This window comes from Danio aesculapii, chromosome 8, assembly GCF_903798145.1.
Source record: "Danio aesculapii chromosome 8, fDanAes4.1, whole genome shotgun sequence".
Lineage (NCBI taxonomy): Eukaryota > Metazoa > Chordata > Actinopteri > Cypriniformes > Danionidae > Danio > Danio aesculapii.
The window spans coordinates 21,408,343-21,432,031 of record NC_079442.1 but is presented as its reverse complement, the minus strand read 5'-3'; the positions used below and the strand labels follow the sequence as shown (position 1 = coordinate 21,432,031).

Below are 23,689 nucleotides of genomic sequence, written 5' to 3'. Positions count from 1 at the left end.
ATTTTGAAAGCACAAACGGGACTCACTGAAAGAGAATGATGGCATCCTTTATGACCACTAGAGGTCACTATTGAAGGAAGCTCAATATCTCACATTTCAAAATTAAGCTTACATCCTGAAGCTTTATTAAGAAGCCAGCAGTAATCAACACGAAAAAGTACATTATTCAATGTATATTTCTGTGTCCATTATGTGAGTTTGTGACACAGAAGAAACATAATAGTAGAGCAACACAATCTATTACTAGAGGAGACTGTTCTGTGCAGTTTAAATGTACAACTTTTGCAGTCAGCCTTCTCAGTTAGAGCCAGTCATTTCTGGAGCACAATACACTTGATTTAAGTGGTATTACAAATTATTAAAGATGCACCGATGTATCGACCAACAATCGGTATCGGTCGATATAAGCTTTTTCCGCTATTGGCCATTGGCTGACTGGTTAAAAACATCCGATGATCAGTGCCGATAAATCCTGTCAATGAAATTGGGCGGGAATGTTATGCGCTGTGTGTAAAGATGTCTCTTGTGAGGAAATACTTTGATGTGGGTCACAATGAGAACAAAACTGCACTTTGTGAGTCACAGCTAAAGTTTCACGATGTGGAACGTCAGGTAAACATTTTAACACAACTAATTTGATTACACACAATATGCTGAAATGCGAAGGAATATGAAGAGTTCCTCAAAGCTAAACCAGAGGCTGCTTTAGCTGCAAAAGCTAAATGTCAAGGCTAGCGTGACTCTCCATCTATTGCGCAAGTGTTTGACAGCACTTGAAAATTAAAATCTGACAGCACGAAAGTGCGTGAAATTACTCAGAAAGTGATGGAATTTTTTGCGCTTGATGATCTGCCATTCTGCGTAGTGGAAGACACTGGATTTCAGCGACTGGTAAGGCACCTTGAACCCGCTACACTTTACCAAGTCAGTGTTATTTCGTCGACGTCTGCTTACTGGAGATGTACAGCCGTGTGACAGATCATGCTCATAAACATTTAAATACAAGTTAAAGAAATGGCTAAAAGCAAATCAAGTTTGTACTCATGTGTAATTCTTTTCTCTTGCTTTTTATTAAATTCTTATATGTTTTGTCTTCTTGATGTATGTAACTTTATTGTTTATTGTATGTGTAATAATGTGTTTTTTAATTTTAGGTTGCCTTATTTACAGTTTTATTGTTTAATAATGAGCATCCCTTTTGTATTTCAAAGATATATAGAAATACTCCTGTCTTCAGTGTCTCATGATCCGTCAGAAATCATTTTAATAAGCTGATTTGCTGCTTATGAAATTTTCCAGCCATTCCAAATGGTTGTGCTGCTTAATGTTTTGAATTTTGGGGGAGAAACTGGGACCTGGATACTTTTTATAGCATCCTTGAAAAAAAAAGTGAAATAGGATAGCATTTATTTGAAATAAAAATATTTTGTAATATTAAAAATGTGTTGCTTTAATATTTCTTGCTGAATAGTCAGCTTGTGATATTATTATTCATTTAAAACTATTGCTTTGAATTTACAATCTCCTACTAAACTCATCAATAGTGGTATTTTTCTTATTTTAAAAGATTAATCTAAGGGCATAAATGTAAACAGCATGGACTAAACACAGGAGCATTTGATGGTGTTATTTTAAACCTCCCTTTATTTATATTTCGAGAAAGGCATATGTGGATGGTTGTGGGGGTACAGAAGTGCTGATAATATTATTTGAAGTTGTGCTTTATTGAGAAAGCACTCCACTCCAAGTCATCTGATCAAATTAAACAAATACAACAAGAAGTATTTATACCCAATTACAAAATGGTCCAAGTAAAAACAGAAATTAGCAACACCCATCCATTTTACTTTACTAGATATGCAATGTATAACGCCTGCAAATCTACTGTACATGCATATGGAAATTAGTCGGAAGTTCAGAAAAACTCCACCAGTGAAGAACAGTCACACACATCTTTGTCAGATTTTAGGTGAGAATCAGCACAGAAAGGCACTTTGAAAGGTTTCCTGACATTTCAGCCATCCATTTACGTCCTATGAAGCTGTAAAACACAGACAACACATCTTTTATTGCCACCATGGCTGGTAAAGCCATTTAGTCCACCCTAAAATGAAAAATTTCCTCATCATTTACTCACACTCAAGTGGTTCTAAACATTTATAAATTTATTTCTTCTTTTGAACAGCCCAATGATGAAGGCTAGAAAAAAACCCATTCCACCCTGCTATGCAGGGGCGTAGCAGACATTTTAAAAGTGGTGGGGACAGTTGAATGAGATTCAATATTTTATGTTCATATAATTATTAATCATCTGTTTCTAAATGGTCGGTATAAAAAAGTGAGGGGGACGTATACCCCCCATCCCCCCCGGTTGCTACGCCCCTGCTGCTATGGATGTCAATGCCTTTTTTTTTAACATTCTCACATCTTCCCTTGTGTTCAACAGAAACTCAAACAGGTTTAAAACAAAAGTAGGATGAATAAATGATGCCATAAAGTTTTATATTGACTGATATCCTCACCATAGGCACTTTAACTTTCGATTGCAACTTCTGTAACTCCCAGACATCCATTCATGGCATCCACATTTCGGCTAGTAGCCACTGCCAAGTCCTATGAAAATGAGACATGACATTAACAAAAACAATACATTATTTGAAGTGTTCAGATGCAAAAACCTCTAAATGCCATGTGAAATGTTCACCTAAAATTATTTTTTTTCTCAACCTCCTATGTTTATGTTCAGTAATTTCACTTTGAAGGCAAATAAAAGATCTTATTCGTCACTATAAAAGTAAAATTACTGAGCCCACACACAGGAGTCGAAGAAAAATACTAATTTTAGAAGAAATAACAATTGGCTTTTAGAGGTTTTTGCATCTAAACTCTTTATTTGTTGGAGAGGTATTGGCACTATAGCATTCCAGACAGCTATATATATATATATATATATATATATATATATATATATATATATATATATATATATATATATATATATATATATATATATATATATATATATATATATATATATATATAATATATAATATAGACATTAGTAAGATAGCAGTAAAATAAAGATACCTTTATGGTTTCAGCTTCTACTTGTGCCATAAATTCATCTTGAGCCTGAAATATTTGCAAAAAATAAGTAAAGAAATAAAAACGCAAGCAAACAACACTTAAAAGAACTGCCAGTACTTTATATTATTTTACATTCTTAATTCTTATGATTTATCATAAATTATATTATTTTAAACTACTAAAATGTCAATAAAAGTCACTTTGTTAAACTGCACACACTCAAAAAATAACTCATTGGATGAACTCAATTTGGGCAACGCAGTGGTGCAGTATGTAGTGCTGTCACCTCACAGCAAGGAGGTCACTGGTTCGAGCCTCGGCTGGGTCAGTTAGCGTTTCTGTGTGGAGTTTGCATGTTCTCCCTGTGTTTGCGTGGGTTTCCTCCGGGTGCTCCGGTTTCCCCCCACAGTCCAAAGACATGTGGTACAGGTGAATTGGGTAGACTAAATTGTCCATAGTGTATGTATGTATGTGAATGAGTGTGCATGGGTTTCCCAGTGATGGGTTGCAGCTGGAAGGGCATCCACTGCAGAAAACATATGCTGGATAAGTTGGCAGTTCATTCTGCTGTGGCAACCCCAGATTAATAAAGGGACTATGCCTAAAAGAAAATGAATGAACTCAGTTTATTTGAGGGCAGGATTTCCATCCATTAAATTTGTTTAGCACCAACTTTAAAAACATATTTACAAAATTAAATGTAATTAAGTTGGTCCAACATGATTTTATCAAATAAAAGTTTAAATACATTTGTACTTTTATTTAACTTAAACTCAAATGCCTGATAATATCATATACAGTTGAAGTCAGAATTATTAGCCCCCCTTTGAATTTTCGTTTCTTTTTTTAAATATTTCCTAAATGATATTTAACAGAGCAAAGAAATTTTCACAGTATGTCTGGTAACATTTTTGCTTCTGGAGAAAGTCTTATTTATTTTATTTTGACTAGAATAAAGGCAGTTTTAATTATTTTTAAAAACCATTTTAAGGTCAAAATTATTAGCCCCTTTAAGCAAAATATGTTTTGATAGTCTACAGAACAAACCAATACAATAACTTGCCTAATTAACCTAACATCCTACTAAACCTAATTAACCTAGTTAAGCCTTTAAATGTCACTTTAAGCTGTATAGAAGTGTCTTGAAAAATATCTTGTAAAATATTATTTACTGTCATCATGGCAAATATAAAATAAATCAGTTATTAGAAATGAGTTATTAAACTATTATGTTAGAAATGTGTTGAAAAAAATCTGCTTTCCGTTAAACAAAAACCGAGAAAAAAAATAACCAGGGTGCATAATAATTCAGGGGGGCTAATAATTCTGACTTCAACCGTATGTCTATTATGTGTCGTATATTTCGAAGTCTCTTTTAAGTTTTTTTTTTTGAAGTTATCAAACTAAAAGAGTCATTTTAAGCATATTTCATAAGTTACAAATACAGTTGATTGAGACTGACCTCAGAACTAATTTTAGAACAGTTATTACTCACTGAGCAAAGAAACAATCTGCATTTTAGCTAATTAAGCTGCCAACAACCAAAGCATGGGTGCTTCTGCAAGATACTAATCTCAAAACTTGAAGCATTTACATGAAACTCTTCTAAATATTCAAACTGAAGTAAAGATTAAACTCTAACAAGTCTTTCTATCAACTTTAAACACCTAAGATTACTTTTATTCTCAACATTACCCTTTCTTAATTCAATCCCATGCAAAGCATGCTGGGAACTACAAATCCTCTAACCAGGTAGTTGGACCAACTTCATGTTGTCCAAACACAAAATGCTTAAGTTAACTTGATGGTTTACAAATTAAACTGGACTAAACATAAAACAAACAAACTGGTCAAAGAAATTACAGGAATTGTGTTGTTTCAGCTCATTTTAAATAGGCTGTTTGAACAAGTATCAGTAATCAATTTTTTTAATGAGCTTTCAACATCAAATGTCGACAAAGTGAAAGAGATCAAGGTCCTGTACACTGAAAAATGTATGTGTTGTGTGTTGAATTTAAACAAACAAATTAAATTCAGTAATGTTCAACTTAATTTCTTCGTTTAAATTCAGCCAAATAAATTGTTTACAACCAGATAACTTAAAAATATTTAGTAAATCCAAGGAATCACCTGTAGTGAAGTATAATACAATTCATAATCGTATAAATAAACAGAATCACAAAACAAGGAACCTCTTAAAACCTGTTAATACAGTAAGTGGTCAATTCCCAAAACCCTACAGTAATTCACACTCTACACGTATCTGTGAATAATGTTATGTAGCATTAACCATTTAACCTCACATGTATGATCTCTTTTGCTACAGGCACAGGCAGAGGCTCAGAAGCAGGAATCGTTTCTGTCAGCGTCTCTGACAAAACCTCTGGGGCATCCGCTGTTCCAGGAATCTATGAGAAAAAACTCATTTATTCTTTTTGCATCCATCCAAGGGGCTAATAAGATTTAACGGCTGATGTGCACATTGTAGGTGTGTCAGTTTTTTTTTTTTTTGAGTCTATCTGCTCACCTGTTCCTCTGCAGTGGTTGTGTTGACAGCTACGACTGGCTCTTCGGCCACAACAGATTCTTCAGCGATGGGGTCAATAGTGGACTCAACCGAAAGCTTGAGCATGTGGAAACCCGAGGGCAAGAGGCATTGCTTAAAATTAAACTTCAATAAAAAAGGATTCTGAACAGAAATGCTTGAGATGATCCCATGAAAGGAGTCAATAAAATGTTGTTATAATACCGTGGGTTCCTGCAGTGGGATTGGTTGCTCCAGCTGCTGTGGCTCTGGTTCCACTAAAGCTTCTGTAGGTACTGCAGCTTCCTAATAAAAGGAATGCGTGTGTTATTTCTTTGCCCCTAGGCAAGAAATCCTACTGAAGTGGAGTGTTTTTGAAGGGAGCTCTTCACGACAATAATGTTGCACCAGCTGTTTGTAGGTTTCTGAAGAATCCACACTAGTAGATTTGTAACTACTTGATAGTAGTAGAATCTATCCGTTCGTCCGCCCGTCCGTCCGTCCGACCAACCGTCCGTCCGTCCGTCCGTCCGTCCGTCCGTCCGTCCGTCCGTCCGTCCGTCCATCTATCTATCTATCTATCTATCTATCTATCTATCTATCTATCTATCTATCTATCTATCTATCTATCTATCTATCTATCTATCTATCTATCTATCTATCTATCCGTCCGTCCGTCCGTCCATCCATCCATCCATCCATCTTTCCGTTTGTCCGTCCGTCCGTCCGTCCGTCCGTCCGTCCGTCTGTCTATCTATCTATCTATCTATCTATCTATCTATCTATCTATCTATCTATCTGTCTGTCTGTCTGTCTGTCTGTCTGTCTGTCTGTCTGTCTGTCTGTCTGTCTGTCTGTCTGTCTGTCTGTCCGTCTGTCCGTCCATCCATCCATCCATTCATAAAACCTAAGAAACGTCTGCATTTATTTTTCACAGAAGAAAAAAAAAAAGCCATAATGATAACTACATGCACAAAAGAGCTTTACCAATAAATACAGTGCTGTTTAACAGAGAGAATATTGTCAAAACTAAACTAAAACAAATGAGACTTTCTCCAGAAAAAAAAAATTATATAACTGAAAATACTGTGGAAGCAAAAAACCTTACTCTGGTAAACACCACTTGGGAAATACTTGAAAAAGAATTTATATTTCACAACAATTTTGTCTACAATCAATCAATCAATCAATCAATCAATCAATCAATCAATCAATCAATCAATCAATCAATCAAACTCACCACTGGAAATTCTTCTGCTTCAGGCTTTGGATATACATCCTGTAGAAAAACATTTAACACACAAAAAACACATTTAATAGCACTAGTTAGTTAGGTGTCCTTTAAAAACATGCTTTGAAATATCTAAGAGAATGGAAGACATGAGGCTCATGTCATGTTCAGTTATATCCACACAGGTGCAAAAAAACTGCAAGAAAAAGTCACCTGCTGTGCATCCAAATACACTAAAAACACACACACACAACATTGCAATATGCCATTATAATGTATGTCAAGCACCTCTGTCACTTTTGCAACTGCGTGGACTTCTGGAGGCTCAGTTTCAACAGTTATGGCTTCAGCTTCGACAACAGGCTGAACTACAGGTCCGTCCACTTCCACAGCATCATCAATGACAGGCTCAAGAACAGGTCCGTCCACTTCAACTGCAGCATCAATGACAGGCTCAAGAACAAGTCTGTCCGCTTCAACTGGAGCGTCGGAGACAGGCTCAACTACAGGTCCGTCCACTTCTGAGGCAGCTTCAGCTGCAGGCACATCTTCAGCTACCTTTTCTGTCCCAGATTGTTCAATTTGAGCTGCAGGCACCGTCTCCTTTGGTACTGGAAGATGTATCACTGGATCATCAGCAGGAATTTCACACTTAGTGTCAACCGCCTCAAATGGTGGAGATACAACACATGTCTGCATCATCATTTAAAAACAAACACACAAACAAGATGGTCACATTTACTTTTGCAGATCCTGCTACAGTATATGGAACTACTTTGAGACGGATGTTAGTCATGTAAAAGATGATATCTGAGAAATATTGTGTTGATATCAAACTGTATATTAAAACTTAAGATAAAATTTGTTTTGTATCATAAAAACAATTTATGCATCATTTTGTACAGGTACAGGTAGAAGATGCTACACTATTATTCAGTTACATAAGTAATATTAGGGTTCAAAACATGGGTAATTAAATACATGCACCAATAAAGCTTTTATTTGACAATACAGTAATATTGTGAAACATTATAATTTATCATAATTAAAAATAAATGTTTCTTTTTATTAGATATAATGCAATTTATTCCTGTTATCCTTCAGAAATAATATGATGATTTAATGCTGATGATACAGTACTTATTAATAACTCATTATGTAATATATATATATGTATATATTGCATAAAATAAGGCTGTCTTACATTTTTACCTTGATTTACATATATATATATATATATATATATATATATATATATATATATATATATATATATATGTAAATCAAGGTAAAAATGTAAGACAGCCTTATTTTATGCAAACAAAACCATAAATAAATATATAAATATCGAATAAACAAGAACAACTACCTCTGTGGCTACAGGTGTAGTTTCCTCAAACTGGATCTGTCAATATAAAATATAAAAAAACAGTCATGGTTAAACAATCAGAAAATACAAAGTCCCAATTGTGTAGACATCCTGTTTCTATATGTTTTATATGTTTAAAGCTAGTTTTATTTAAAAAAAAAAAAAAAAAAGAAAAAATTCAGTTTAATGAGCTTCCGTTACACCTCATTAAGCAAAGATGTGAGCTAAAACACATTAATGCAGCATGAAAGGTAAGGTGTGGTGCCGGAGGCATGCTATTTAGAAAAAAACCCTCTTTACCAGCCCATTCATGTGTATGGCCAAAGGCAAGGGTGTTTACTAGACATAAAGTGCTGAAATGGTGGTAACACGGTGGCGCAGTAGGTAGTGCTGTCGCCTCACAGCAAGAAGGTTGCTGGTTCGAGCCTCGGATAGGTCAGCTGGCGTTTCTGTGTGGAGTGTGTATGGATGTTTCCCAGAGATGGGTTGCAGCTAGAAGGGTTGCATCTGCTGCGTAAAACATGTGCTGGATAAGTTGGTGGTTCAGTCTGCTGTGGCGACCCCGGATTAATAAAGGGACTAAGCCGAAAAGAAAATGAATGAATGAATGAGAGTGCTGAAATGCAGACGATTGATTAAATTATTATACCTCAGATTTAGCAGGAATGAACACTGGCTCATCTATAGATGAAATGACCTAAACAAACAAACAAACAAACAAGAAAAATGAAAAAAGACATTTTAAAGCTCAATATTATTTTACAATGCTCATTTAATAGGCTCTTTAACTATATTATAAAATAAACTATCCAAAAAATAATACGTTTTAGACAAAAATAACACAAAATCATGTGGTGGGAAGACTAGGATAAACTGAAATGCTAAATGTTAATAATGCATGTTCACATCAGAGCAAAGTGTAACATACGAGTACAGCATATGGCGTGCTGTTGAAATATTGAGTATTATTTAATATTGATGCATCTCTGAGTATATGAACACAGCACATGGCTTTCTCAACGAAGGAAAGAGCCCCAAACGCCTCCTGTGGGAGCAGAACAAAATGTTCCAGGGCTTCTTTAAGTCTTCACTAACAAAAGTGTGCCTGGCAGTTTTGTGATTGCTCACTTTTTAAACTCAAGTGTGACATTAAAGTCTAAATTACAACATCAACAGTCAAAATTATAAGATCGTCGTGGTAAAAGTAAATTTATTTTTCATTATTATGACAATTATACATGTTTTTTTTTCTTTTATTACTGATCTATTGTATATTAAAAAGATCAGTGGCTTCCTTACATAACCTCATATAAAAATTAGGTTTTTGAGTTATATGTGCAGTGCACTGTGCAGAAGAGTGTGCACGAGCAATACCTTTCTAACTGCAATTCAGTTAATAGCCACTGCTGTTCCTAAAATTTTGTGACACTGGACCACACAACCAGCCATAAGTGTCTTTTTTTTTGGAAACAGATGTATACATCATCTAAAAGTTGATTAAACACACTTTCTGGATTTTTGAGAGGGTTCCAAAATAATGAGAAAATTGTCTTTAAAGTTAGCAATGTATATTACGAATCAAAATGTATAAAGTTCTAACATATTTACATTAGGAAATTTACTAAATGTCTTCATGGAACATTAACTTAATATTCCAATGAATTTGGCATAAAATAAAAATCTATCATTTTGAATTTGACCCTTCCAATGTATTTTTAAAATATGCCTCTGCAACTTAAGAGTTTTGTCACATACAGTATGTCAATTATAATAATAATAATAATAATAATAATAATAATAATAATAATAATAATAATAATAATAATAACAATAATAAATAAATAAAGCATGAAAATGTCATTAGATATCAATTAACACAAAAAAAATCTAACTAGAAAACGCTCAAAAATTGACTTTTTCTGCTTGTTTAAACTACTTATTTAAAATGAGAAGTTATTTAAAAAAGAAAACAATTCTTAAGTTTAATATATGCATTTCTATATGCACAGCAAGGGTTTTTCAGCCAATGATGAACTTCCAGTGTAAGCTTAATGTGAATATTTTCAATTTCATAAGATTCCTTTTACATCATCAATGTTGTAATATAATTACAATACATTTAGTTAAGCAGACTTCAGCATCTATTAGGTTGTTAAAGTGTAAAAAGAGACAAAAGACTGTTTAAATGCATGCGCTGTCATCAGCACCTGACCCTCGCAGAAATTCCATTGAAAATACTGTGGTAAAACTAATTTCCATATTTTAAAGGGAAAATATCATTTAATGCAGTGCTTCTTGTTTGGTCTGAGGCCCACTTTCTATCGTATCTCAGCCAGGCAGTGATTGCTGTTTTTTAAACGCAGCAATTTTGAATGGGATGACTATTAACCTGAAGCCCTGGGACTGACTGACTGACTGAAATTAAAAGTCAGTGTACATATGCCCCATTGTTTTATGTTCAATCCATTAAAATTTGTAAAAACGTTTAACTTAATCAATTTTTGTTGGGACAACATGAAGGAATTGTGTGGAACTCAGCATTTTTTTACAGTGAAGAAAGAAAAAAATAACAACAACAAAGTAAAAAAAAAAAATTAAAGAACAATATTTGATCAGTTGGAAATGAAACAAAACAATATAAAGACGAACTAAACCATTTTAGAATAAAGCCATTTTAATACAGTATACGTGGTCCTAACCCTAACAAAATTCAAAGCTTTAATAACCCCGGGAGAGCAGTCTAACTCAGTTTAATATAAGCTCACATCATAGATTCTCCATGACATTTCACTACACGTATTGTCCAATCCACACAAAGACCAACACAGAACAAACACACACACAAGTGATTGTTCTTAAAAAACACACACACAAAAGAGAGTCTGTTGCCCACAACACTTCCTCAAAGCTGAGCAAGTGCATGTGATTATAAAGGATCCCTTGGTCCGATATCCACTTCACATTAAAATAAACACAATACAATCTACAATAGCAATACAATAACATTGTCATTAATTAATCACTAAACACTTGCTTTTTTGCAGTTCTATTAACTTTACTAAACACAAATCTAACAACAAATAATAAGCATGCATGATTAGGCCATGCACCCCACCCATGCACATTCCTCAACTCCACCCACCAATCACCAATCAACAAAACCAACACACATTTAAGCTCCGCCTACACACAATAGAACACGCCACCCATTAAAACGCCCACTTTTGCCCCTACAATAAACACAAGGAGAAATAAAGCAAGGGGGGCAAACCATGGAGTACAAAATGTTCTTTCTCTACCAGCTAAAACTAAGGTGGGGGCTCACCTGCGTTTCCACAGAGACATCCAGCAGGTCAACAGGCTCACGAGGGCCTCGGAGCCAACTGAGAATGAGCCCCATAGTGTTGCAGACCTAAAGCTTGAGTAAACTCAGCCCTTAACCTGACACTCACTGAAGGGTAAATGCCTCTCTCTCTTTCTTTCTCTTTCTATCTCTGCCCTGTGCCACTCTCAGTGTGTTTGGATGTTCAAGCCAAGCAGTTGTGGAGAGGAGAGGTTGAAGCAGAGCTCACAGGAAAAGAAGGGTGGGCTTTAAGGCTTGGCTTCTTTTCAAAAAAACTGGAGGGAGGGTGAGGAGCAGGAGGTTGAGAAAAGAGTGACAGCGATTATGTATTTTGGTTTTATTTGGGAGTCCATTGATATGTACGTTGTAAAACATCTTCGTTAATAAACAGGTTCCGTGTGTCCTTGTACACAGGTTTTTACACTGTTATTAATGGTCATGAATTGCATTATAGGACCGTATCGTCTTTTAATGTTGAAAATTCCACTGTGGAGTTTAACAAAGTGACATTTAATGACATTTTAGTAGTTTGAAACAATATATTGTATGAGAAATAATGCATAGAGAATTAAGTTTGTAAACTAAAGTAAACAAGTACTGGTAGATTATTAACAAGCTTTTGTATTGTAATTTACATCACCAACCCTGAAGTTATATCAGTTCAACTATTAAAAATGTCACTTTGTAAAAATTTTTAACATCAAGTTGAAAAGTTGTTGGAGGAAAGACCAAGGTCACATAATGCAATTTAAAAGCATAAATAAAAATAAAGGAAAAAAAAACTACACTGTAAAAAACTCCTTGTCGGCTAAAATTTTTTTAAAAGTCCATTGAACTTTTATGTTAAATTGACTTAAAACAGTTTGCATAACTTTAGTTTAATAAGTTACAATGACCTAAAAACATATGCTGTCATCACTAATTGATCATATAATTTTTTTACAGTGCATAAATGAAAAAAATTCAGAACATTTTTAAATTACGAATATTTTTTGCTATTTCTGAGCAGAACTTTGGGAAAAATCTGCAAATTTATGCGAAATGATTTTGGGAGTATCTTAACTAAAAACTTTCATCCATTTTCTTTTCGGCTTAGTCCCTTTATTAATCTGGGGTCACCACAGCAGAATGAACCGTCAACTTATTACAGCGGATGCCCTTCTAGCTGCAACTCATCTCTGGGAAACATCCATACACACTCATTCACATGCATACACTATGGACAATTTAGCCTACCCAATTCACCTGTACCACATGTTTTTTGGACTGTGGGGGAAACCGGAGCACCCGGAGGAAACCCACGCGAACGCAGGGAGAACAATCAAACTTCACACAAAAACGCCAACTGACCCAGCCGAGGCTCGAATCAGCGACCTTCTTGCTGTGAGCCAACAGCACTACCTACTGCGCCACTGCATCGCCCAACTAAAAACTTAATATATTAAATAAAATAGAATACATTTTTAACTTTTATTTAATGTTTACAATGCAAATCAAATTAGATCCACTAATTTGGTAAGCAAAGCAAGTCCCTCATGTGTCTCCCAAAAAAGAACTATTACTTTACAAACTGTATTGCAAATAAATCATATGAATATTTTCATATTAGACAATAATATTACTGAAATTAATTTAAAAACTGAACAAACATAAATTTACACACATTTACACAAGTAAATAAATAAACTCAATGATGAGCCAAAAATATGCAGAATTCTACACGCGCAGATTCCGTGTGGGTCTAGTTATTAGTTAATAATTCATACCCGATGTGGTGATGGGGCCAAAATATGAAGCTGGATTACACCTCGATAATGCACTATTCTTCTAAAACATCAATGGCTAGAGTCAATTAATACAATTACCGTTCCATAAAGATGTTGTTCAAAAAAGTGATTTCAAGGCAAATCACCATTTTAGGGATGCACAATATGTTGGCTTCCATATCAGTATCATAAGCAAGATATTTTTGGCCCGGATTATATTGAAGACAATTGATGCAGTATTTGCACTGGTTGATCCATTTCAGATACTGCTGGCCAGGTTTTTTTTTTCATTTATGTTATTTACATGATGTGAGGTTGCATAGAGCAGATGCACACTTTCGGAAAAAAAAAACATTCAAGAATAAAGCAAATGTTTTACTGAGAAAAAAAGAGGACGTCAGAAAAAATGGTTCAGAGATGATATATATTAAGATTGGTATTCACTGGCCTATATACTGCCTTTGTGTATTTTGGTTGTTTTGGTGTTGAAGGGTGTTAAAATAACTGAAACTAGTTGCTGCAGTCTGTTTCCTGTACACTTTTTTAATAACTGCAAAATCTGGATGAGCAAATCTTTTGCTTCCATGTTAAATTCCTGATCACATGGATTCCTGCTTAAATAATCAATTTCTTTGCATCAAAAAAGTTGCCGAACTATCAAAAACCAGGTTTTGCAACTGTCCTTCATTGCGTAATTGCTTCATTGAATGAAATCATATTCTCCTGTTCCCCATGGCTGAAATCAAGATATCTTTACGAGCTCTCTTGGCTCAGGGACAATTTTAATTTGTTCCTTATTTGGATTCCCTGATTGACAACAGACACATTATGTGTGAAACAGGCCTAAAGATAAAACTAATCTCATATATTCAAGACACGTTCCTAGATAAAATACTACTTAGCCAACTGGCATTCACTGACAACAAGTTTAAAATACCGTTCCTAAAAAGGAAGCAATATTTAAAAAAAGGGTAATAACCTTATTTTCAAAATAACAGCAATTTATGGAAAACATCTGCTTTGCTTCAGGCATCTGTACAGAATGTTCACTCACTGCAATATTCTCCTCTTACATTTTATATGTATTCATACCCCCATATTATTCCTGGCTGCAAGAAATCATTAGCGATAAGCCATTACTTTCATATTGGTCAAAACAATAACATCAGCTTAATGAATTCATTATGTCCAGTGTACATTTTTTTTATTTTTGGGTGGGTGTGTAGTTGCCAAGTATGATGGATTAACATCTATATTGATCCTGGAACATTATTGCTGTTGGAAAATGTAATTCATACCTAGTCCCTACCCCTAAACCTAAATGTAAATTGTTTCCAAACTCAGAGGAGATTAAAAGTTGGATAACAATGATGTTGAAGCACATAACCCTAACTATAAGTCTAAATAACATAAACTGTCAATTTATCAATTAAATCTGATTGGTTGATTGGAATGTTGTTTGAGAATCAACAGAGATGTTGATCCAGGAGCATGTCCTACTAGTAAAACAATATTTTTGAGTGCAACTCAACTGAATGTCAATGATTAATCTCAAAGAAGATGAATTACATTACCTCTGATACTGGAATGGTTACATTTTCGTCTTTGTCAATCACAGCTGTCTCTTTTATGAGGGTTTCTGCAAGGGTTTGTTCTAGGTCCTCTGCAGCTTTTACCACTTTGTCTTTGATGCCATCCGTGACTGACAGCTCTAACACGACCGGTTCTGCAAGTGGAACTTCAACAGGAGCTACCACCGGAGGAGGAATTGGGACTGTAACAGGACTCTCTGAGGTTTTAGAGACTGGAATCCGTTCAGGAACTGGGGCCGAGACGGCACACACTCCTGGTGTTCCCTTCCCAGAGGAGGTGTACTGCTCCTCTAGGGCCCTTCTTTGGGCCTGCTGCTCAAAACAAATGAAAGAATGTTAGATTTGAAATCTTAGACAATTTATTGCCTAACTGTTGTTCTGTTCACCACATAATGGTATTAGACAGAGTTTATCGAATTCACTATAGAGCTTACATAAGTGTACAAAAGTTGGCCGTCTAATGGCAAAAAAATGGCTGAATCCAATTGATTCAGACATGCCTAGTCAAGCGAGTTGGAAGAGTCAGCACCCTTCGGAGTTCTGGATGGGGCTAAACAGAATGGACAAAAATGCTAATCACATTATAATGGAACCATAATCGCATTATAATCACACTCACAGCTTCATTATCCAAAAGCAAGGGCCGGCCAGTGCGGTTTACATAGGCCTCAAAAGAATTTAAGCTCTCATTGTGCATGTATGGGGTGTACAGTGGCCAGCACAGTTAAGGCCAAATTATGCAACCATGTGTGAAGACTAGCATCAGCACTGACAAAGCCAAATCAGGCAAAACACGGGCCCGAGTCCACGAAACCGGCCAGCATAACAGTCTGGTGTTTGGGGGAACAGAGAATGTGGTTGAGGGGGGAAAATAAAGAAAAAAAACAGCATTTGCATCAAGGTTGTTCATTCTAATATGAACAGGAGAAACCAGTTTGGAAGATGTACATGGGTTCTGTTAATTGGATCTGGCAGCTGACTTTGAAAAAAAGCTGTTTCTGCTGTTTTGAAGTGCTGGTTAGCAACAAACAGAGTGTTGGTATGCACTCGCCCTCCCAGGAGTGACCATTTCCTATTTTACCGAGATGATTAGCGAGGGTGAAATGTGTTCTGTTTTTGATCCCTGTATCTGGGGGGCTTAACAGCTTGAGAGATAAAAGATACCCCTCTATTTCTGTACTTGTCTGAAAGGCAGTTATGTTGATATGTCTGCATGCCAGGGTTTTTGAGACATCAACTGAGCATTAATCAGTTACGCTTCACAAAGCAGACTGAAAAGGGTGATATTTTAGTGACGTATTTAAACAAACAAAGGGTCCAGTGTTATGTCACTGGTACAAACGACATGTCTTAGACTAGTGAAGCATGGGCAATATAGTGCAACATTCCTTCGCAATGACTTTAAAAACACATTTATTAGAAAAGTGTGGAGGAAACCAATGAATGCAAAGGTTTTTCTGGTGGTTTCTCAGCTAACTGCCTCTGTAAGAATGTTCCTTCAACCATGTTTGGAATCAAACTGCTGGCCTAAGGGATGTGCCAAAATCAACAAAGTCCATATGTGTCATAGGGGGCTTGGCAAAAGGCATGATCTGGTTTGTTGTATTGACAGAACAAAGAAAAAGGGGCATGAAGCAAAACAACCACACTCGATAGGTGAAACACACCCATGGAAAATACAAAAACAGATTGATTGGTAACATAATTAAAACACAATACTTCACAAAAAAGCCTTTGAGTAAACAGTTCTTAATAGAACCATATTTTAGTCATGTAAAGAACATTTGAAAAATGTAAATAAGTGCTTTTCACTACACTCTTGACAATGAAGGCTCCAAAATAGGTTTTTTTCAGTGATGCCTTGGAGGAAGCAATGGAGGTTCCATGTAATGCCAATAAAGATTCTTCATTAAAAGAAATCTCTTTAAGAGTAAAGAACAAGTGTATTATTGTCAGAAAACTGAAAATAAACAAGCCCTAAATATAATTTTATTTGTTCAATTCATATGAAACCCTTTTTAAAAGTATTGTTAATTTACCAATAATGAATAACTCCCTAAAGCACGGGTGGACTTAAACAATAAGCAAGGTAAGCAGCAGCTTAGGGCCCCAGGAAAGTAAGGGCCCCAACCAATGCCAAGAAGCCTAAATTAATCATATAGCTCTTTTATAAATATTCTATCATATGTTGTAAAATCTGTCTATAACCATTAAGATTTTAACGTTATTACTTCTTTTCAAAAACCCGGGGCCCCCATAAATGGTAGAACGTTCCTACCGTTTGGCACATGCAAATATAAAAAAAATTGGATCAAAATATGGCTAATTATCTTTATATAGTTTGTGAGCTTGCTTTTTATTTGTGAATTTATTGTCATTAATTGTACATTAAGAAGATAAAGGTTCCACTTAAATATATTTTTAACTAGCAGTTTATTTACAAAAAAAAAAAAAAAAAAAAAAAAAAAAAATGAATCCACAGAGGAAAAAAAAATTCTACAGAGAAAGACACTTTGAGTTTCAATGCTAGGGCCCCACACCTGGAATTAGAATCCCCAAATCACTAAGTCCACCCCTGACTATAAGTAAACGACTAAACAAACAAAATAAAATGCCAATAATAAACATAATTAAATAAACATAAAATAAATAAATAAAACGTTTACACTGAACATTTATATTCCCTACTATATAAAATACATTTTAATCATTTATTATTTTAAAATCAAAATCCTACTGGAAATACAGGCTATGTGATGCATGTAATTCGGCATCATTTTTTGGACACACCCCCTACTATTTGGTTTCCGTTGTTCGTCGTTTCCCTTTAAATATGCCATCATTAATTTATTCTTCATGCTGAAATGAATTAACATTCAGAGAAAATTATTAATTTATATCAAGGCAGCTCACTAAATGTAGCCTAACTGACAGATATAGTGTAAATAACAGATTACATAATGTAAAACATTAAACCTAGTAACTAAATAAACAAATAAATTGAAATCAAGACTAAAATGCATTATTATTATAAACATATAAAATCCATGCAAATCCTAGAGAACAGTAAAATGTGATAAAAAACCTAATAATAATATTCCGAAGAGGTATGGGACACTGTTAATTAAAGCAAGTGTGCAAGCAAAAAGTAGCATACTCACCACTCTTCTCATTCGGCGCTTGTTCTTCTTTCTCTTGCTCGGCATGTTTACTGTTGTTGTGTGCAAGTGTATGTGGAATGGAAGAATTTAAAGTCTATTTCTTCGGTCTCGCAGTGAGGCAATGGATTGTGAGCGGATCCGTCGCCGCTCTTGCAGTCTGATAACAGCAGTCGGGATGACAATATGCTTCTATTTAAAGGCGTGTTGACTTTTTTTTTCATCAGCGTGTCTGCCTATAGCGGGAAGGGGGTTTGCAGCGCAGTCCACGCTCCTCAGCATCAGTCTACATGATCATCATGACATGAAGTGGGCAGAGCCCGCAGCTCTTTGCAAGGTTGCGTAACATTATTACAACTCTAGTCTGTCAGCAAAAGTCACGTTTAACGCTATTCCATACACACAAGACACTCAAAAAGGTTTGGGAAAAAAGGAAGATAAATATGTTTTTAAAGCGTAAAAAGTCAACTAGATTTTAATTTACAGTATTCTCATAAAAATATATATTTTTAAATATGTTACATCTATATTTTATATGTGACTGATGATAAATGTACATTTTTAGTTGATGTTTACTTAATGTTCCTCTTATTTTAAAGGACTGATATATATATATATATATATATATATATATATATATATATATATATATATATATATATATATATATATATATATATATATATGGTATATAAAGTAGTCAACATTTGAAGTGGATCAAACATGTTTTTTAAAATTGTTAAACGACTTTAATGAAACACTTCAAATTATGACTATATATTTTACAATTTAAATATAGTTAATTTATAAATATATATTTACCTTATACACTGAAAAAAATGATTCAAAGATGATTCCTTGGATTTACTCAAATTTTTTGTGGTTGTAAACTATTTATTTGGGCTGAATTTAAACAAACAAATGAAGTTGAACATTACTACATTTAAATTGTTTGTTTAAATTCAACACAAAGAGTTTGCAACAATTTTGCAGACATAATATATAATATAATGATCAAATATATAAATATATTTGAACAATCCAGAAGTGTGCAAATGTGAGCAAGAAATAAAAAAGTTAATAATTCATCAATTGTTTAACATATGTGAATGTGACTGTCCTAGGGGTTTTTAAACACATGATATAGCCTACTGTATATACACAACATTTTATTTCAGTTTAATTGTATTTTCTCACAGAAACATATTTTGACTGATGCAGAAGTCTTTTTTACTATGAGCACACAAAATGCCATGTTTTTGAGAAACGTCAATACATACATTAATATTTGGTCCTCAGAAGTATTTGAAACAGCTAAATAAATGTTGACATTCAATAGACTATTTTATATACATGTGTATAATATTAAAATCAAACCTTAACTATCAGAAAAATCTAAATTTTCACAACAATAAAGAAAAATTGTAATTGTCTTATTTTTTAAATTAATTTTACAAATGTCTTCACACACATGGACTGCTATGGGGACCTCCCAACATAATAGTTTTTATAATGTACAGATCTTATCTACCCCAAACACCCCTGAACCTCACAGGAACCAATCAGCATTTATACATTTTCAAAATACTTCATGCTGTGCTATAAGCTATTTTCCACATAGGAAACAAAAAAGTACCCACAAGGTTACATTTATTGCTATTGTAAGGGATTTGTGGTGCCCACATCAAGACTAATAGCAGAGACACACAAACACACTTCAATGTTTCAATGTTTTATGAGGACTATCCACTGAAATATTGATTTGCATATTCTAACTCGACACCTTAACATAACCCTCACACAACTATTTTCTTTTATTATTTCTTTATTATTATTATTTATTATTAAGTATGATTTATATCTATAAGCTGTTTGTTGCATTGGGATTAACAAAACAATCCTATAAGATCCAAAATTTTGGGTATTTTTCTTGTGAGACATTTTGTGCTCACATCTGAACACCTCTCACACACACATCCACACAAATAAATACCCCATGCAGAGAAAGCATGCGCCTGAAGGAGTGAGTTGAGCTGTGATGGGCCGATGAGTTACATAACTAGCATGGTAAAAGGGAAACAGTATGCGTTTTCTTTTGGTTTACTTACACCATCCACTTGTACAAAACTGTATGTGTTCTATATTGGTCAATCCCCCCAAAACACAACACACATCCACTATCCAATTAAAAAAAAAAAAAAACTTGACATATGATAAAATCAAACATTTCATTATATATATATATGCATACGTACGTATGCATGCATGTATGTATATATATATATATATATATATATATATATATTTCAAGAGTTCACACATAGCTGATGATTAATTATAAGCTTATTTGGCATGCTGTCCCGGGAGAGAGCCCTGAGCTCATAAGATCCTTGAGCCCGGGGCTCTCTCCCGTTGCAAGGCGAGGGGCAAGAGCTCAGGTAGATCTCGAGAACTCCCCTGCTGTAATAACCAATGAACAGCCAGTGATTGCTTTTGAGAGACTACCATTTACTAAGAGCATGTCTATAGTGCCAGTTTGGATTAGTCAATTAACTTATGTTGCATGTTTTTTGGACGGTGGGAGGAAACCGGGGAACCTGGGGGAAACCCACGTAAGCATGGGGAGAAAATGCTAACTCTGCACAGAAATGTCTACTGGTTTGGTAAAGCCTGGAACCAGAGACATTCTTGCTGTGAGGCAACAGGCCACCATGTCACCCATCTAGGAAGAAGGAGGAGTAGGGGTGGATGGGGGGGATTCTTCAAAACGAAGATAGCAGTGGTAAGTAACCCAGGGTTTTTGTAGTAGCTTAGGAGTTGTCTGATTGGTGCATTGAGAATTGGATAATGCGGATCCAGCTGCTAGCAATCATAAGCACGTGATCCTCTCGAAACTTCACACACATATATATATATATATATATATATATATATATATATATATATATATATATATATATATATATATATATATATATATATATATACACATATATACATACATATATACATATACATATGGTGTGGTATATACACTTATTAACTTATACTCTTCAAGATCAAGTTGTTGAATTTGTTTTTAAAAAATGATAGATCTTCTATACATCAATACCAACAAAAGACAACATATAAAACATTAAAAACCATCCTAATAAATACAAACATTCTATTAAAATGATAAATTACAAACACATTCACAGCTCTCAACCATCTGATGCTATTTATATCTATGCCTGATGAATATTTTATGCAACTGTGACCCAGAGGTTTTGATGTGAATGAATAGAAAGTAAAGATCAAAGTGCTCCCTCAGTCACTTAAAGAGCCCATATTATAGATGAAATAGGGTCATATTTAGGTTGTAAGGGTCTCCAACAACAGTCTAATATGCATGCAAGGTCAAACAACACTTTGATGGTCTTATAATATGCATTTATTTTTACCTAGTTATCCCAGCGACTCCCATATGAATCGTTCAGCGATTCATTTGTACCCAAACCCGTCCACAGCGCGAAGCTAATCTGCGCTGATTGGACCAATGACAGGCTGCTGCGATTGGTCGACGACACTGACAGGCTTCAGGGCGAGACAGAGTGAAATGCCCAGCAGATTATCAACAATATAAAAGTAGTCAGTGCATACACGCTTCATAGTGGATTTTGGCTGCCAGTGGGTGAATGTAAATACAGACGATGGACTAGAAAATACTGACGACTAACTATTTTATCAAGCAAAAAGTCCAAGAACTGGCGAGGATATGTCCTAGCAGTCTACTTGCTCTTTTTACACACACGCACACACAGGGCCGGCGCGTCCAGAATAGAGACGGCGCGGCGGCGACACCTCCCTCCCCCTCCGCGTCCTCAGTTACATCCCCCCCCCCGTCCCTTACTTTACAAACGGGTCCCTTTGATCACCCTTTGCCTAGAGCTTTACCCTATTCAGAGACACACACACACACACACATCAACCTCCTAAGAGGAGACACTCACACAAACGACCGTCCTCAGAGGAGCCACACACACACACATTACACACACACACATAGCTGACTATCCATAAACAAAGCGGCACGCGTCGCGTTTTCAACGTAGCTTTACACGCGATATGAGAATATAAAGAGTTAACCTGATACAGCACACGCGGTTACAAGTAACAAAACACAACTAAATGCATAATTTGCAAGCTAGAGTAAACGAGGCAACACTTTTAATCGCACGTACTTACACTGGTGAAATGGGGGAAGAAACTGATTCATGATCCACTGATCCTTGTTCTGACAGTCTTTACCGATCCTTCCTTTAACAAACGGATGAAGTCTTCTTTGTAAGCAGGTAGTTTCCAGAGGCTCTCGATCTGCTCAAGGCTAGGCTATATGCTAAGGTTTCATCTTTGGGTGAACTGTCAATAATCTCCATCTGCACAGCGTGACTTCATTCTACCGGTGTCTGTGTGTGTCTCTGTGTGTGTGTGTGTGTGTGTGTGTGTGTGTGTGACTTTTTTCTGTTAGTGGGCGGGGCCGCAGGTTTCAAATCTCCCGGGCTTGCGCGTACAACTACTTGTGTTTCGTAGCTGAGTCATCGCGAAACACCTAATAACTCGTTATCAAGACGACTCGTTTGAAGCACTATGAGTCGACTCTTTTATAGGTGAATCAATAGTTTTAAACACTGTAAACTTACAGATTTAAGCCTTAGCTGGATATTTCACTTCACTTAGAGCTGTGTGACACACTACATGGAAGGGCATTTTCAAAAAGCCATAATATGGGCTCTTTAAGTCTATGGCAATTTATGACAACCACTTAAGTCTATGGCAATTTATTCATTGAGTTTATATAACATACTCTAAAAGTAACGAGTCTGGTTCATAGGATGAAAATTCACATTTGCTTTCTGAAATTAGTTGACTGTTCTTCATAAGCAGTGCTAGGAAATGAATCCCATTATTTGAGCTATTAAATCAAGACAGAGATGGATTCAATCAAAGGTTAACAAGTTTAGATGTCGGTTCTGTCAGCTTAGATATACAGAGTATGTTTATACATACTTATATGTATATTGTGTCTACGTGTATATTACATTCTGGCAAAGGCAAACATTTTTGGTTTGTTTAAGTCTAGTTTTTGTAGCATTTATATAAGATGTTTTTACCATATCTCTAACTAATACAAAAGTTTCGATATGAAATAAATCTCAAAAACTGTAAATTGCTTGTATAATAAATGAAGAAATCATTGTGAATAGCACAAAAATGTAAACAAAAACATATCTAAACATGACAGAAAGTTCTCTTTTTAAAAAACAACACTACATACTAACAAAAGAACAATATTTTATTTCTTAACAAAGAAATCAAAGGTTTACTGAAAGATGTTTTGGATTTCAGCATTGGTGACCTGTGATTATTACACTTTCTAAAAATATATTAGGTTGTAATTTCAAATTTAATCTTTAATCCAAAAATAGTAGAAGTATTGAAAAAAAAGTCACCAATGATCAGTGAAGCCTTCATTTTACATGATTTGCTTTTCAATCTGACTACTTGTACTGACATGTAGCTGATTTAAAGTTTATTATAAGGCATGTTCAAAGGACTAGCAATGCTCTTGGTTTTGTA

General features: G+C 35.0%; 2 protein-coding genes across 4 annotated transcripts in view; both read right to left on the bottom strand.

Annotated features, from left to right (window-relative positions):
- Positions 1–1,626: 1,626 nt before the first annotated feature.
- Positions 1,627–18,365, bottom strand: si:dkey-164f24.2 (uncharacterized protein LOC566607 homolog). Of its 2 annotated transcripts, XM_056463402.1 has the most exons (12): positions 18,074–18,365; positions 14,895–15,224; positions 8,861–8,908; positions 8,212–8,247; positions 7,131–7,535; positions 6,852–6,890; positions 5,837–5,917; positions 5,615–5,710; positions 5,391–5,495; positions 3,088–3,132; positions 2,523–2,613; positions 1,627–2,041 (listed from the first exon to the last, which is right to left on the bottom strand). In XM_056463402.1, exons 1-11 carry the CDS (start codon positions 18,116–18,118, stop codon positions 2,533–2,535), a joined length of 1,311 nt encoding a protein of 436 aa, XP_056319377.1. In that variant the 5' UTR covers positions 18,119–18,365; the 3' UTR covers positions 1,627–2,041; positions 2,523–2,532. The 2 variants fall into 2 exon arrangements, with proteins under 2 accessions (XP_056319377.1, XP_056319379.1); XM_056463404.1 differs by lacking the exon at positions 8,861–8,908.
- A 5,077-nt stretch (positions 18,366–23,442) lies between these two features.
- Positions 23,443–23,689, bottom strand: part of LOC130234068 (Rieske domain-containing protein) — a 6,507-nt gene continuing 6,260 nt past the window's right edge. For both annotated transcript variants that reach the window (XM_056464343.1, XM_056464344.1), the window contains exon 4: positions 23,443–23,689. This exon is cut by the window's right edge and continues 752 nt beyond it. The gene's annotated coding sequence lies outside the window, so the exon portion shown is untranslated.